Source organism: Neoarthrinium moseri, assembly GCF_022829205.1.
Source record: "Neoarthrinium moseri strain CBS 164.80 chromosome Unknown scaffold80_Wmoseri_CBS_16480, whole genome shotgun sequence".
Classification (NCBI taxonomy): Eukaryota; Fungi; Ascomycota; class Sordariomycetes; order Amphisphaeriales; family Apiosporaceae; genus Neoarthrinium; species Neoarthrinium moseri.
The window spans coordinates 97,530-109,934 of NW_026055194.1; the positions used below are offsets into that span (position 1 = coordinate 97,530).

The 12,405-nt window shown below is 50.4% G+C and overlaps 3 protein-coding genes across 3 annotated transcripts; all 3 read left to right on the forward strand.

Moving 5' to 3' along the window:
* Positions 1-1,659: 1,659 nt before the first annotated feature.
* JN550_012159 (uncharacterized protein) lies at positions 1,660-2,598 on the forward strand (the record flags this gene model as incomplete). Its single annotated transcript, XM_049310605.1, has 1 exon — positions 1,660-2,598. The coding sequence occupies one exon, from the start codon at positions 1,660-1,662 to the stop codon at positions 2,596-2,598; it is 939 nt and encodes a 312-aa protein (XP_049165880.1).
* Positions 2,599-3,743: 1,145 nt separating this feature from the next.
* Positions 3,744-5,606, forward strand: JN550_012160 (uncharacterized protein; the record flags this gene model as incomplete). The annotated part of the gene is made up of 1 exon (XM_049310606.1): positions 3,744-5,606. One exon carries the CDS (start codon positions 3,744-3,746, stop codon positions 5,604-5,606), a length of 1,863 nt encoding a protein of 620 aa, XP_049165881.1.
* A 2,297-nt stretch (positions 5,607-7,903) lies between these two features.
* JN550_012161 (uncharacterized protein) lies at positions 7,904-12,101 on the forward strand (the record flags this gene model as incomplete). Its single annotated transcript, XM_049310607.1, has 3 exons — positions 7,904-8,343; positions 8,418-11,817; positions 11,880-12,101. The coding sequence occupies 3 exons, from the start codon at positions 7,904-7,906 to the stop codon at positions 12,099-12,101; spliced, it is 4,062 nt and encodes a 1,353-aa protein (XP_049165882.1).
* Between the last annotated feature and the right edge of the window lie 304 nt (positions 12,102-12,405).

The window sequence follows — 12,405 nt, forward strand, 5'->3', positions numbered from 1 at the left end:
AAACCCGCGTGGTTTTCAAGACGTCAAAAGCCAAGGCACCACAAGAATTTGAGAGCCGAAGACGGGGATTCCTTTCTGTAACTGCACGTAACACCAGTATCACCAACTCACCACCTGCAGCTGGCATCCCGTAGGACAATGCCGTCAGTGCATCTGAAAACAGACGAATCATTTGGTAGCGTGTGCGAGGAGTTCATCGCTATTAAAAATTGCACATCATTCACCCGACGATCGAGATGCTCTCCTTTCATGAGTTCGGATCCCGCTTCGTCCTGGGAGCGATCATGTTAATATCATTGGCCAGGGTCTAAGTTCGAAGTCGCACATTATCTATTCTAGTGCTGCACAGGCCGCGCTAGCTTTGCTTCTACTTTGGGCAACGTTTCTCTCTCGCAAGATTGACAGACCACGTCCCGAGACTGACATCATGCCACCCTCAAAAGCTCGCTGTCGGATCGTTAGACCGCGCGTTTGGGGTCTGGTTGGCTCGCAACCTGCTTGGAGGCACAATGGTGTTGGCTACCGACACTGCTCATCATAGCGAGGCACAGAGGTCTGGCCAGCGTGTCAGATCCTTTTCCTACTCGGCGAAATAATTGGGCGACGCAGCCGGCCGGTGATCCCACGCCTGCCACGCAACGCGAGACCAAGGGATAGATTGCCGTCTTACCAAACCCCAAAGATAGACTCATCACTCCATGAAACGCTCCCGGGGTGTCGTTCGCCCACGCCCAGATCAGCCTCCCGCTCCTCCACACACACGAGTTACTCTGCCAACGATTTTTTTTCTTTCTTTTACAAGCAGCCTGTCGCGAGTCCTGATCCTCCAAAGTCAAAAAAGCCTCATTGTCTTAGTAAAAATACGCAAATGGATTAACTCCCATGCGCTCCGAGCCGCCCGGGCCCCTTATCTCTTCTTGGACTGTTGCTATATTAGAGACCACCTGGGCAGCTCCCAGTCGTGTGGGAGTGATTCGCAATATGCCAGGGGTGGGGTGCAGCACATCGGCGCGCGCGGTATGCCATCGTGCATGTACCTGAAGTCAATGCTGCCTCCCCTCGTGGGGCCTCCCAGAACCCTTTCCCCTTGCGGATCTCCTGTTTCGTCAGTGGCTATCGAGATGCAGGCCGCCAGCCAAGCCAGAGGGTCCTACCCAACGCCCTGTCACCTTAGTAGAGCGCCAAGTCGTACATAAAGCTTGTCCGTGGATCGCCTGGGCCTATTTCCATTTTCCCTTCTCGCCTCGTCTTGGCCATGTACCGTAGCTTGTGACCTCTCTTTGATATGACCTCTATTCGCGCATGGCGAACTTGCGATGAATCGCCGTTAAACTTAGGGAGTTCCTTTTAAACTTGTTTCTATTGAATCATCCTAAGAAACCCATCCACTCCCGCCCCGCAGTCCACAGCAGTATCGCAATCAGACTCGGTCTTGCCCAGTCGAACTAGAAACTGCGCCTGTTCTACTGCCTGGCCTCTTTCCCGATATAGAGATCGAAAGATCTCCTGTGGGTCTGGGAACTACGTTACTGCACTCCACTTGTCGCCATACTGCAGTAGCCGGTCAATTGGGCGACTGGCATTCTGATCTTACGTCCTGCCTGCGCTCTCTCTTGCCAATCCAATTTCCATTTTCACGCTCAATCAGAAGTTTTCATGATGCCTAGAGGTCGGCATTCGCAGCGAGGCTCTCCCGCCTCCTCCCTCTATTCAGCAGACTCGCGATCGCCTTCACCGGTGTACGCACGTTCACGGTCCCGATCTGGAGCCCGGCGCCGCCCCTCATTCTCACCGTCTCCCGCCCGCTCCCGGCCTCGCTCACCCCGGGCCAGGAGCCGACGCAGCTCTTCTGGGTCCTCCAGATCCTCCAGCCGCTCGCCCACCTCACGCCGAGGTGGCAAGCGGGCCGAGTTGAGGGAGATGAAGGACAAGTTCAAGGACAAGACAGATACCACTAGTGGGATGAAGACATCGCTGGTCTTCTTAGGCTCGGTAGCAGCGGCGACGTACGCAGCTCACAAATATTGGCCCAAGGGCATCACCTACGGTGAGAAGGAGGAATGGGAGGAGGAGAACCACATCAAGAAGGCCAAGAAGATAGCCAGGGGGGAGATCCCACACAATTCCGGCGGCGGCCCGTCGCGACGTGGAGACGACAGACTGCGGGTCGACGACGGGCGGCGGATGAGGGACCATGACCGCCCTCGCAGCAGCCGCGGCCGGCTGGAACTGGACGACGTGCACCTGAGGCGCGGCGAGAGGCTCGAGATCGAGAACGCCGAGTTCCGGGTCCGGCCCGCTAGCGTTAACCGGGGCCTCCCCGACGGGCTCACCACCATGAGCATCGCCAGCGGCAGCAGAGGGGGCGACGCCAGGAGGGCGCAGTATGTGGAGGACAACCGCACGCAGTGGGGCGGCGGCGGCGACCGGAGGTCCTACGTCGAGGAGCGGGAGAGGTGGGTGGATGACAGGAGGGCCTACGATCCTTCGCGGGCACCGCCCCATCGGTATGTGGATTACGAATCCGCGGGGCGCAGGGGCCATTCCTTCGATGAGCCCCCCGACCCGCGACGTGGGGAACGGGTGGTTTATAGATAGGACGATGGGGCATTGGTGATCAAGGGAGTAAGCTATCATAGTTAGTCCGGTGATGGGATTTACGTATGAGAAAATAGAGCCCGATAATGGTATCTTGAAGCATCTTACGTTGCACTCCACTAATTGGGACCATTAGTTACTGTATCCCTTTCCCATATTCTCTTTCTTCCTTCAGCCAAAGAACTTGGCAGGAGAGCACGGGCTGAAGCAAACAAGCCCTGGATACTTCGGCGCTTCAGTAGTTTCAAACGGCAGTGGCATTTAGATGTATCACTTGAGATCTGCACACATGATTTACAAGGCTGCCAACAGTTGATGTCAGCGTTGCAAAGTGTTCTTCTACAAGTAAATGACGCTCTGGGGTGCAATAAGCAATGGACTTTCAACAATAGCTGCGGTATCAGAGTATAATCATCCAAGGGGCTCACATAGCCAATACATAGTGATCGCAGGACTTCAGAGAACCCTCATAGAAAGGCGGGAGGGCATGTAAACTGCAATGGTAACGATGGCCACTATGGATGTAAATGGGGGTAGAGAAATGAAGTTTGGGCAGCATCCACACTGTCCACGTACTTCATCGATTCGTTTCACGACGCACGGGAACTTCCCGGTCCTTCTCTTTGTTTGTCCCAGCCGAACCCCTCACTCCTCGCCCCAAACATAAGTCGTCACTCAGCGACTCTTTTGGCTTCCCATTTACCCCGGTTCCCGAATCATACTTGTTGTATGTGACAAGAATGGCCGACACGGACCAACTTTGTCAGGCGTGTCAACGGATTGATCTGTACTCACTGTTCACTGGGCCACGGCATTGTGATGGAGAATCTTTTGAAGGCTCCGGGGATGGGGGAATAGGCACTGTTAACGACATCAGTTCTAACGTGCGATGCCCACTATGCCGTCTGGTGAAGCATGTTATTCACCGAAGTCGACTGAACGACCCATCATGGGAATCAGAGAACGACTTCGATCCAACGAAAGTCCGCTGCATTTTGTTGCCTTATCGCGCAGATGATGGCCAAGACATGAAGTATCTGGACCGTACCACGCGAAACTTGGTTGCAACAAAACTTCAGGTGCGTCTTTGCAGCACAATAGACTCCTCACAAGAAGAGACGATGAGATGTAATCTCCTACCCAGTATGTCCGAGAGCGGAATTCAGTTGCTCTCTCCTGGCTCTGTCTATCCTGTCCGACCATTACGGAACGGCTACCAAGTCACCAACTTGCAAACAAGTCTCACTCTACTCGCAAAATGGGTCAAAACTTGTGATGAGTACCATGCCGATACCTGCCAAAATTTCACAGTTCTGAAGGATGTCAATACTTCTGTGTCTATTATCCAAGTAATAGATGTATCCACACGAGCGCTCGTGGAGGTTCGTCTGACAGATGCCAAATATGCAACCCTCAGTTGGGTTTGGGGGAGGTTTGACACTGCAGTCTCTATGCTTAGAGATAATCTCGTGGCTGCCGAAGTCGATGATGGCAGAAAGGGAACTCTATATCTCCCAGCACGAGGTGTCCCGAAGCTTGTTGAAGACGCAATCAGGGTCTGCAAAGCACTTCTTATCCCATATTTATGGGTAGATGTGTACTGCATCGACCAAGAATACCCAGAGAATAAGGCATCGATGATCGCCGCCATGGGAATGATATACCACCTAGCCTACATTACCGTGGTCGCATCAGGAAAAGTCCTATCGACAGATACCGAGCCAGCTCTTCTACCTTACTCATCCCCAGAACACGGAGATGGTGATGCACAGAATCAAAGAGTAGAAACTATTTCAGGCCGCCAGTATATCTCTACTTTCGACCCAGTGATCGAGAATTTACCATGGTCCCAAAGAGGTTGGACATACCAAGAAGGGCAGCTTGCTAGAAGAATAGCGCAATTTGGACCCGGCGGGCTTTCATTCAAATGTTACTCGGGTGAATGGAATGACTCAAAGCACTCCGGTATATATGGCCACGAAGCCAGAATGCCGGGTGTCGACTTGCGTTCCCGGGGAGTTCACACCCATTCAGCATACCGGTGGCTCAATTCCTCCCAGTGGGACTTCGAAGACTACAACGATATTGTTGTTGCATACGCTCGGAGAGTACTAACCTATGATTCTGACAGGTTAGATGCCATCCAAGGCTGTCTGAATGTGCTTGAGACGTCCAAAAAGATAAAGTTCTTCCAGGGATTACCTTCAACGGATTTCCACTACGCCATGCTCTTTACAGGCGAATCTGATGCGCTCAGAGACGGCTTCCCGAGCTGGAGTTGGGCGGGCTGGCGCATGGTGTTTCCAATGAACGGTATTTATCCTGTCAATAGCAAAGTACAAAGCAAGCTTGATGCAGACGGCGACTTCGTCTTCCCAGGTGGATATGTCGCAGACCAGGAACTGGGTGGATTTTTCTTGAGAAGAAGTCTGGAATCGCCCCACCTGTGGAATCGATGTTCACAGTGGCTAGCATGCCTCAGTGTATGCAAATCGACATCCACCGTCAAGATTGTTTCCGAGGTCATAAAACTCTCCGTCTACAACTCCTCTGATCCTAGCGAGGACTCCAATTCAACTGAGGATATTCACCCAGAGCTCCCCGATCATGAACAGGACATGGACTGGAATTCCCCTTCGATCAAGCTCACTGCTAGCCACAAAAGACGTCGCAGAACTACGGTTACCTATGACAACGTACGACTACACTATGAAGATATAGTAGGGAATACATATCATAGCCCCAGGAGGGGCTTCGAAGCGTGCGTCCCGAGCTTTTTGCGGAGGTCCACGTTGAGCTGGCTTCTTCGTGACGGAATAGAACTGGTAAAGGTGGTCGAGGTGGAACTCCTGGAAGGGCAGTCTGAGCGTTTGAAGCCTTTGCGTCATGTTTTTAGCCTAGGTATCAACAGATCAGACAGGCATGCGCGAAGATTTGGGGTCTTTGTGATGCCAAAGCAACACTGGGATAGAGCTCGGCCAAGAGAAGCGACAGTAGTCTTTCATTGATGAGAAGCGGCGGTAGAGGTGCCCCGAAAACTTGATGGGGTTCTCTGTTTTACAGAAGCAAGACTGCACTGGAAGTGATCATATAAGACCTATTTCCGAGGCTGAATAAGGTTGGATGGGAACAAGAGTTTCTCCGAAGACATAATTGCCATATGAACCAGCTATGTGCGTGAACCTTAGGCTGTACAGTGATTATCAATCAATTTATCCGACGCCAGCGTCGTGGCATTGAAACATCGATATCTGAAAAACTTCGAAGCTAAAGGACGTTGTCAGAAACATCTTGGCAAACGCAAACAAACAGTCAAATACTTGGGGCACTCCTCATTCGAAGGCTAGATTAAAACATGTGGGTTAATGATGCGATTACCGTGTCCCGGGTATCTAGGAGAAGGTACGAATTACTGTATGAAGGGTCTATGTGTGGCGTTAATCATCGAGGCCTCCGTGGGTTCTTTTGCTAGCTCCACATACAGACATGAAGCTGTGTTCTCGGAGCACTTGTTGACTTGCAGCTTCGCCACATCCAACACTCGCGCACTGATGTGCCCACTTCACGAATTTCCCATGCTGTGTGAAACAGTTGGCGCACCGAAATTGAGGCTGAGAGGGGCAGAGTTGGCATTGCAGAGTATCTCTCCAATCATTGACTTGCGTTCCGTCCTGGCTTACAGTATGCACAAGAACCAGGCACGAATGGATGCACCACTGTGACCAAACAACTGCAAGTGATGGCCGGTCTGTGGAACCAATCGGCACGGTGCCTAGGTATATCTATGCGATGCAACCCCAACGCTGCAGGCGTCCGGCCCGTGAGTGCGTTTGGGAAAAGTGATGCTGCCATTAGATGCTAGCAAGGAACCTGACCGTGTTCCCTAATTGCCATCACTGAATTCCACTACTCTCCTCCAATTCCGAGCTTCAGATCCGGCTATCCCTTCTAACCATGAACATCACAAATGCTACGTTCACTTGTGACATGAGGTCCTTGGATGGATGTTTTTTCTCACATTCCCCACGACTGAGAGGCACCTGATTAAGGTTATAACAGATGATGATATCCCACGGCATCCAAACTTTATTGGTTTTCACATTTGGCTATCCCTTCTGGCTTTCGCAATGTTTTACTTTTGAAATTGGATACCTCAGATTGTCAAGTCTGTGGCTCCGCTTTCTCACCATGAACATATTTTTCAGCCTTCAGCTTCTGATCACATGCGCGTTCACGACACTGGCCTTGTCGGACTTTCCCATTTTTGATCGACAAACCGTCGACCATATTATTCAAGTACAATGATTTTCATTCGTTATATTGAGCATGTGGCCTTTTGCTGCAATATTCATCAAGCCCTTACAAGATCTGTATGGTCTTCCAATTACCCCCTTTGATTGGTCACAACAGCGAGCAACAAGTAGCCCAAAAGAAATTGGAGGCAGTAGGGGCATCTCTGATAAGCTTTCCAGAGGCCCAGTATTAGGTTTGTCAGTCCTTTTCTGTATGTTGGCCTGAATGGCTATGCGTTTTCCCGTTTCTGGCGCAATTTTGACTCTGAAAGTAAAAAAATCGAATAAATTAAACGCTTTCAATGAGGCACACTACTTCCTGTTTGAGTGCCCCGGTATTGTAATTAGTTCAAATGGCCGTGTCGCTCTCGGTGCGCTCCGCTTGTGCGAGCTCGCGACTCCTTTGTCTGCTTGACCAACGCACTGCGAGATGACATTGACAACATGCTCAGCTGACTTTTAAACTATCAATAGCAGATTCCTAACATCAAGTCTGCTCGTCGCTGGTATGCCTCCTAAACTGCAAACACAGCATTTCCTCGGGGAAATGTGCAGCAATCAGCAGCACCCCGTCTCACCCGTCTCATGTCGCATCGGACTATATCTTGGGCTTCGTGTCAATAAGTGTAAGTTAGTTGGCCAATCGGGCTTGAGCGCCAATCTCCCATGACCATCAACCTAGACTGTGGTAGCCTTGATCACATCTTTACAAGGTCCATTGGGCGGGGTTTGTGTAGTAGGTAAGCTGCTGATTGGCCGACCGATGGGTGCCTAAGTTGGGGACTGCCATAGTTTAGCCTTGCCGTAGAGGTTGTGAATTGTCGACTTGCGTTGAGGCGTTTACCGTCCAACCTTCCTCCTATAATGGTCGACTATCGTGATAAGCTTAGAACCCCGTCTTTAGCTTCACTTGACCCCCGCATGAATCTGTATCGGAGAACTGAACAGAAGTTTCATGATACGGCGCCGTGTCTGGGCACAGTGGGCTTCCCCACTCTGGTCTGGGTTACGTGATGGATCCGCTTCAAGCAAAACGACCGCGCATTACTTCAGGAACTTTGTCTGTTTCGTCAGCAAAGGCATTACTCAGGCGCAGCTTCAGCCGCCGAGACACACAGACGTCGGACAGCCAGGAGTCTAATGTTCATGCGAAGGGACCTCTTGGCCTTACTACTGTATACGAGCCAGATGATGCTAATGCTGTGGCTGATCTGGTCTTCGTCCATGGCCTCAACGGCGGATCTAAGAGCACATGGAGCAAGGGAGGGGACGCGAGTCTCTTTTGGCCTGGCGAGTTCCTACCGCGAGACGGCTTTCGAGATGTGCGAATACACACATTCGGATACTCTTCTGGCGTAAGCCGAGATTCAGTACTCAACATTTATGACTTCGCGCGCAGCCTGCTTGCAGCCGTTCAGGATGCACCAACCATGACTAGGAGCCCGCAAGTAAGGTCAGTGTTCTGGTGCTCTGTAGACGGAAAGATTAACGTATATTTTAGCCTCGCTTGATATTCATAGGCCATAGTATGGGAGGCTTAGTGATCAAAAAGGCATTCATTATGGGAACTCAGATTCCAGAGTTTCAGCCTCTTGTTTCACGCACCTCTGCTGTCTTTTTCCTTGCTACACCGCACCAGGGCGCCGATATAGCGAGAACTCTCAGTAGGCTACTGGCCTTGGCTCCAGGTTCTCGTCCTTTCGTTAACGACTTGTTCCCTGAATCCCCTGCCCTCCAGTCCATCAATGACGAGTTTCCACGTGTGAGTAGCCATTTGAAGTTATTCTCATTTTACGAAACAAAGTCGATGAACTACGGGGTGGGGAAAGGACTCATTGTCGAGAAGCATGCAGCCGTTATGAATGCCCCGAATGAGAGAAAGACGCCCCTGGATGCAAATCATCGAAATGCTGCGATGTACGCGTCGCCGAATGACCCTTCATACATTTCTGTTCGAAACGCCCTTGTCACTGTAGTCCAAAGTCAAAGACAGTCAAGCAAGTCGTCAAAGCAGGATTTGGAGCGGGAAACCCAAATTCAGCTGGACAGATACCTAGGTGTTCAAGATGCGCCCGAGGATCAAATAATGGCACAAGACACCGCAAGAGTCGCAGGGTCTTGCGAATGGCTATTGCGCAAAGACTCTTTCATGAGCTGGCGCCAAGGTGTTGATACACGATTCCTGTGGCTGCGTGGCCGACCGGGAACTGGGAAGAGTTTCTTAGCAGGCCATGTTATCAACACGTTACGAAGTCTTGGCATGGACTGCTGCTTCTTCTTCTTTTCTGAGAGTGATCATTCCAAATCTACGGTCAATTCCTTCCTTCGCTCTATAACTTGGCAATTGGCTACGTTGAATACGGATATTCTTGAGAAAGTCAGCGACCTGTCTTCAAATTGGAGCGAGACACCCATCGACAAGATTGACCATAATTTGGTATGGAGTCGGCTGTACAGCTCAGGGTTGTTGAGGGTCAAATTGAGCCGACCTCTCTACTGGATTATCGACGCCATGGATGAATGCAAAGCCAGCGCGGATTTGATGGGGTTTATCGCCCGAGCGCAGCAGCACTGGCCATTGTTCGTGTTTGTCACATCTCGAGACCCGCCAGAGTCTCATATGAGGAGTGCAACCCCAACTTTCTCTGATCTTCGAACAGAAGTGATTTCAGACGAGGATAGTAACCAGGATATTTCTCGATTTCTTGAGGCAAATATTCATTTGCTTCCGTGGGCGCGATCTGACATTTGGAAAACACCAGGGGACTTCGTGGATCACATTCTTAAGAGTGCGCAAGGCTGCTTTCTTTGGGCGCACCTCATATTCACTGAGTTGCGACAGGTCCATACATTTTCAGAGATAAGAAAGGTACTTGAGACCAATCCAAGCAATATGGACTCACTGTACGCCAATATTTTGACTGGTATGTCGAATGCGCGATTTGGAAGGCATCTGGCAGAGGCTCTGCTGATATGGGCCACCTACTCTTTCCGGCCCCTATCGACTCACGAAGTGCGAGTATGCATCGAAATGGACATTCATGACACTATTGATGATGTGGAAAGGTCGATTTTGAACTGTTGCGGCAATCTTGTCTATGTTGATCGACACAGCAAGATGCAACTTGTACACCTTACCGCGCGAGAGTTCCTGACGCGAAGCGATTTATCATCAGACTTGAATTTGGATAGAACGTCCGCTCATCGCCGGATGGCCATGGCGTGTCTAAGATACTTGATGGGTGGAGACAAGGAGCGAGAACGCTCGATATCTCGTGCTCCGCGGCATGGCTCGGTATCGGAGGCACAAATGCCACGAGTATTGCAAGAATATGCATCGACCAGCCTATTCCAGCATCTTCATTACGTCGATCCTATAGATGATGATGTTTTGGATGCAGTGTCTAAATTCTTGCGGAGTCCAAGCATACTAGTGTGGATCGAATTTCTAGCGTCCAAATCAAACCTGCCAGGAATTTTCCACGCTGGAAACACACTCAGTAATCTTCTAAACCGACGATCACAGTGCCACCCGCCGCCAAGTACGCTGCTGGCCAACACTCAGAAGGATATGGCGGTCTTAGAGGGGTGGGCAAACGATCTTAAGCACCTTCCTTCTAGGTTTTCGCGATGGCTTGGAGCAACTCCTTCATGTATCCACCAGCTCATTCCACCTTTCTGCCCTCGAAGTTCTATTATCCGACAACAGTTCTCATCGCCATACAAGGGCTTGAGCGTCCAAGGTCTCTCAGAAACAGGGTGGAACGAGTGCGTTACCACTATCATGTACCCTCGAGGGACGAAGCCCACTACTATTTGTAGCGGTGATGGTTACTTTGCTTTGGGTACGATGGATGGAAGAGTTATTGTCTACGGAAGCGAGATGGGCCAAGAAATACATACTTTGAGCCACGGTGGCTATGTGTGGCGTCTGGCCTTTAGTCAGCCTATTCGCGGTTCAGACCCCAAAACATTGCTTGCTTCAGCAGGGAACAAAACGATTAGAATATGGGATCCTGAATCGGGTTCGCCAATTCTGAGAGTATCTATTGACTCAATCTGTCTGGCACTGGCCTTTACGGACCATAACTCGGTTTTGCGAGCCGTCACGAAGAAGAATCAACTATATGAGTGGGATGTTAGCACAGGTTTGTTGTTTGAGAATCCAATTGACTGGACCCAAGACCTCCTCGATGAAGAAGGTTCAGATCTGCAGTCTCGTGCGCCTGAATTGGCAGAAATTGGATATACAGCGGGCCTGCTTTGCATATCATATCGAGGGAAAGACCTCATACTCTGGGATTACCTAGATCATGACCTCTACGACATCTATGAAAGGGATACTGGATCGAAAAGATATGCATCTACAAAGTTGGCCGATGGCACGACTACGGTCCAAGGAATGGCTTTCAGCGAGCAGCGCGATTTCAACATGCTTGCAATCTCATATTATGATGGCGGCCTAGCTCTTTACGATACCTCAAATGGCTCCAAAGTGCACCTGCGTGAGGATGTCAACGCCCTCCTACTCATCGGATCTCCTGATGGTCGAACATTAGCAACTGCAGACTCCCGCGGAAACATTAAGCTGTTTGATTTCGCATCGTTGAAATTCATATATCACATACAACTCCCTAGTAATAGCTTAACGGTCAAATCCCTTTCTTTCACTCCCGACAGTATGCGGGTAATCGAGCTACGAGGGAATCAGTGCCGAGTGTGGGAACCTTCAGTTCTTCCAAGACAACGCGGAGAGGATGAGATTAGCGATACTGTTTCAATACCCGTTGGGATTGGAAATGTTGACAATGAGTCTCGGGAGGGTAGGAATGTCACAGCCCTGGCTTGCGCAAATACAGCAAATCTGGTCTTTTATGGCAAACAGGACGGCTCAGTCCACGTTTTCGACACTAGAGGGCCGGAGCCTGTGAGCCACAAGTTATTCGTGCAGAATCCCGGATGCCTCATTCAGCTCATTCACTTTGACAGCGAATTCGGGATTATTTCCTGTGCCGATATTTCGGGCCGTGTAACAGGAAGACAAATAAGCAGGGAGCGTCTCGGTCCAAACTCCCACTGGGAAGTTTCCTCGCCCCTGATCAACCGGCGATTCGAGGAAACGACCAGACAGATCTTGACCTCTGGGAAATTATCCAGGATGATAATTTCTACGGAACAGTCGAACACCCTTTGGCAGTTGCCGTCTTCTGAAAATTCATGTTCTTTAGCTAGACTTCCAGGCAGCATTGACCCACGCTGGCTCCAGAATTTCCGAGACGAAAGACACCTATATTTTCTGGACGAACGACAACTCCGAATACATAAGTGGCATGACCTTGAATGCATCAGATCGATTAGCCTCGAAATAGGGTTAGATAGACCGCTCGTCGACCGCGTTATCCCCGTGTACAACCCCAGGGTACCTCAGTATTTTGTCACAGCTACCCAGGCTTCAGGGTCTCGGACCGATCCACCAATTTACCAAGTATGGGATACTCAGCAGATTACTGAAGAC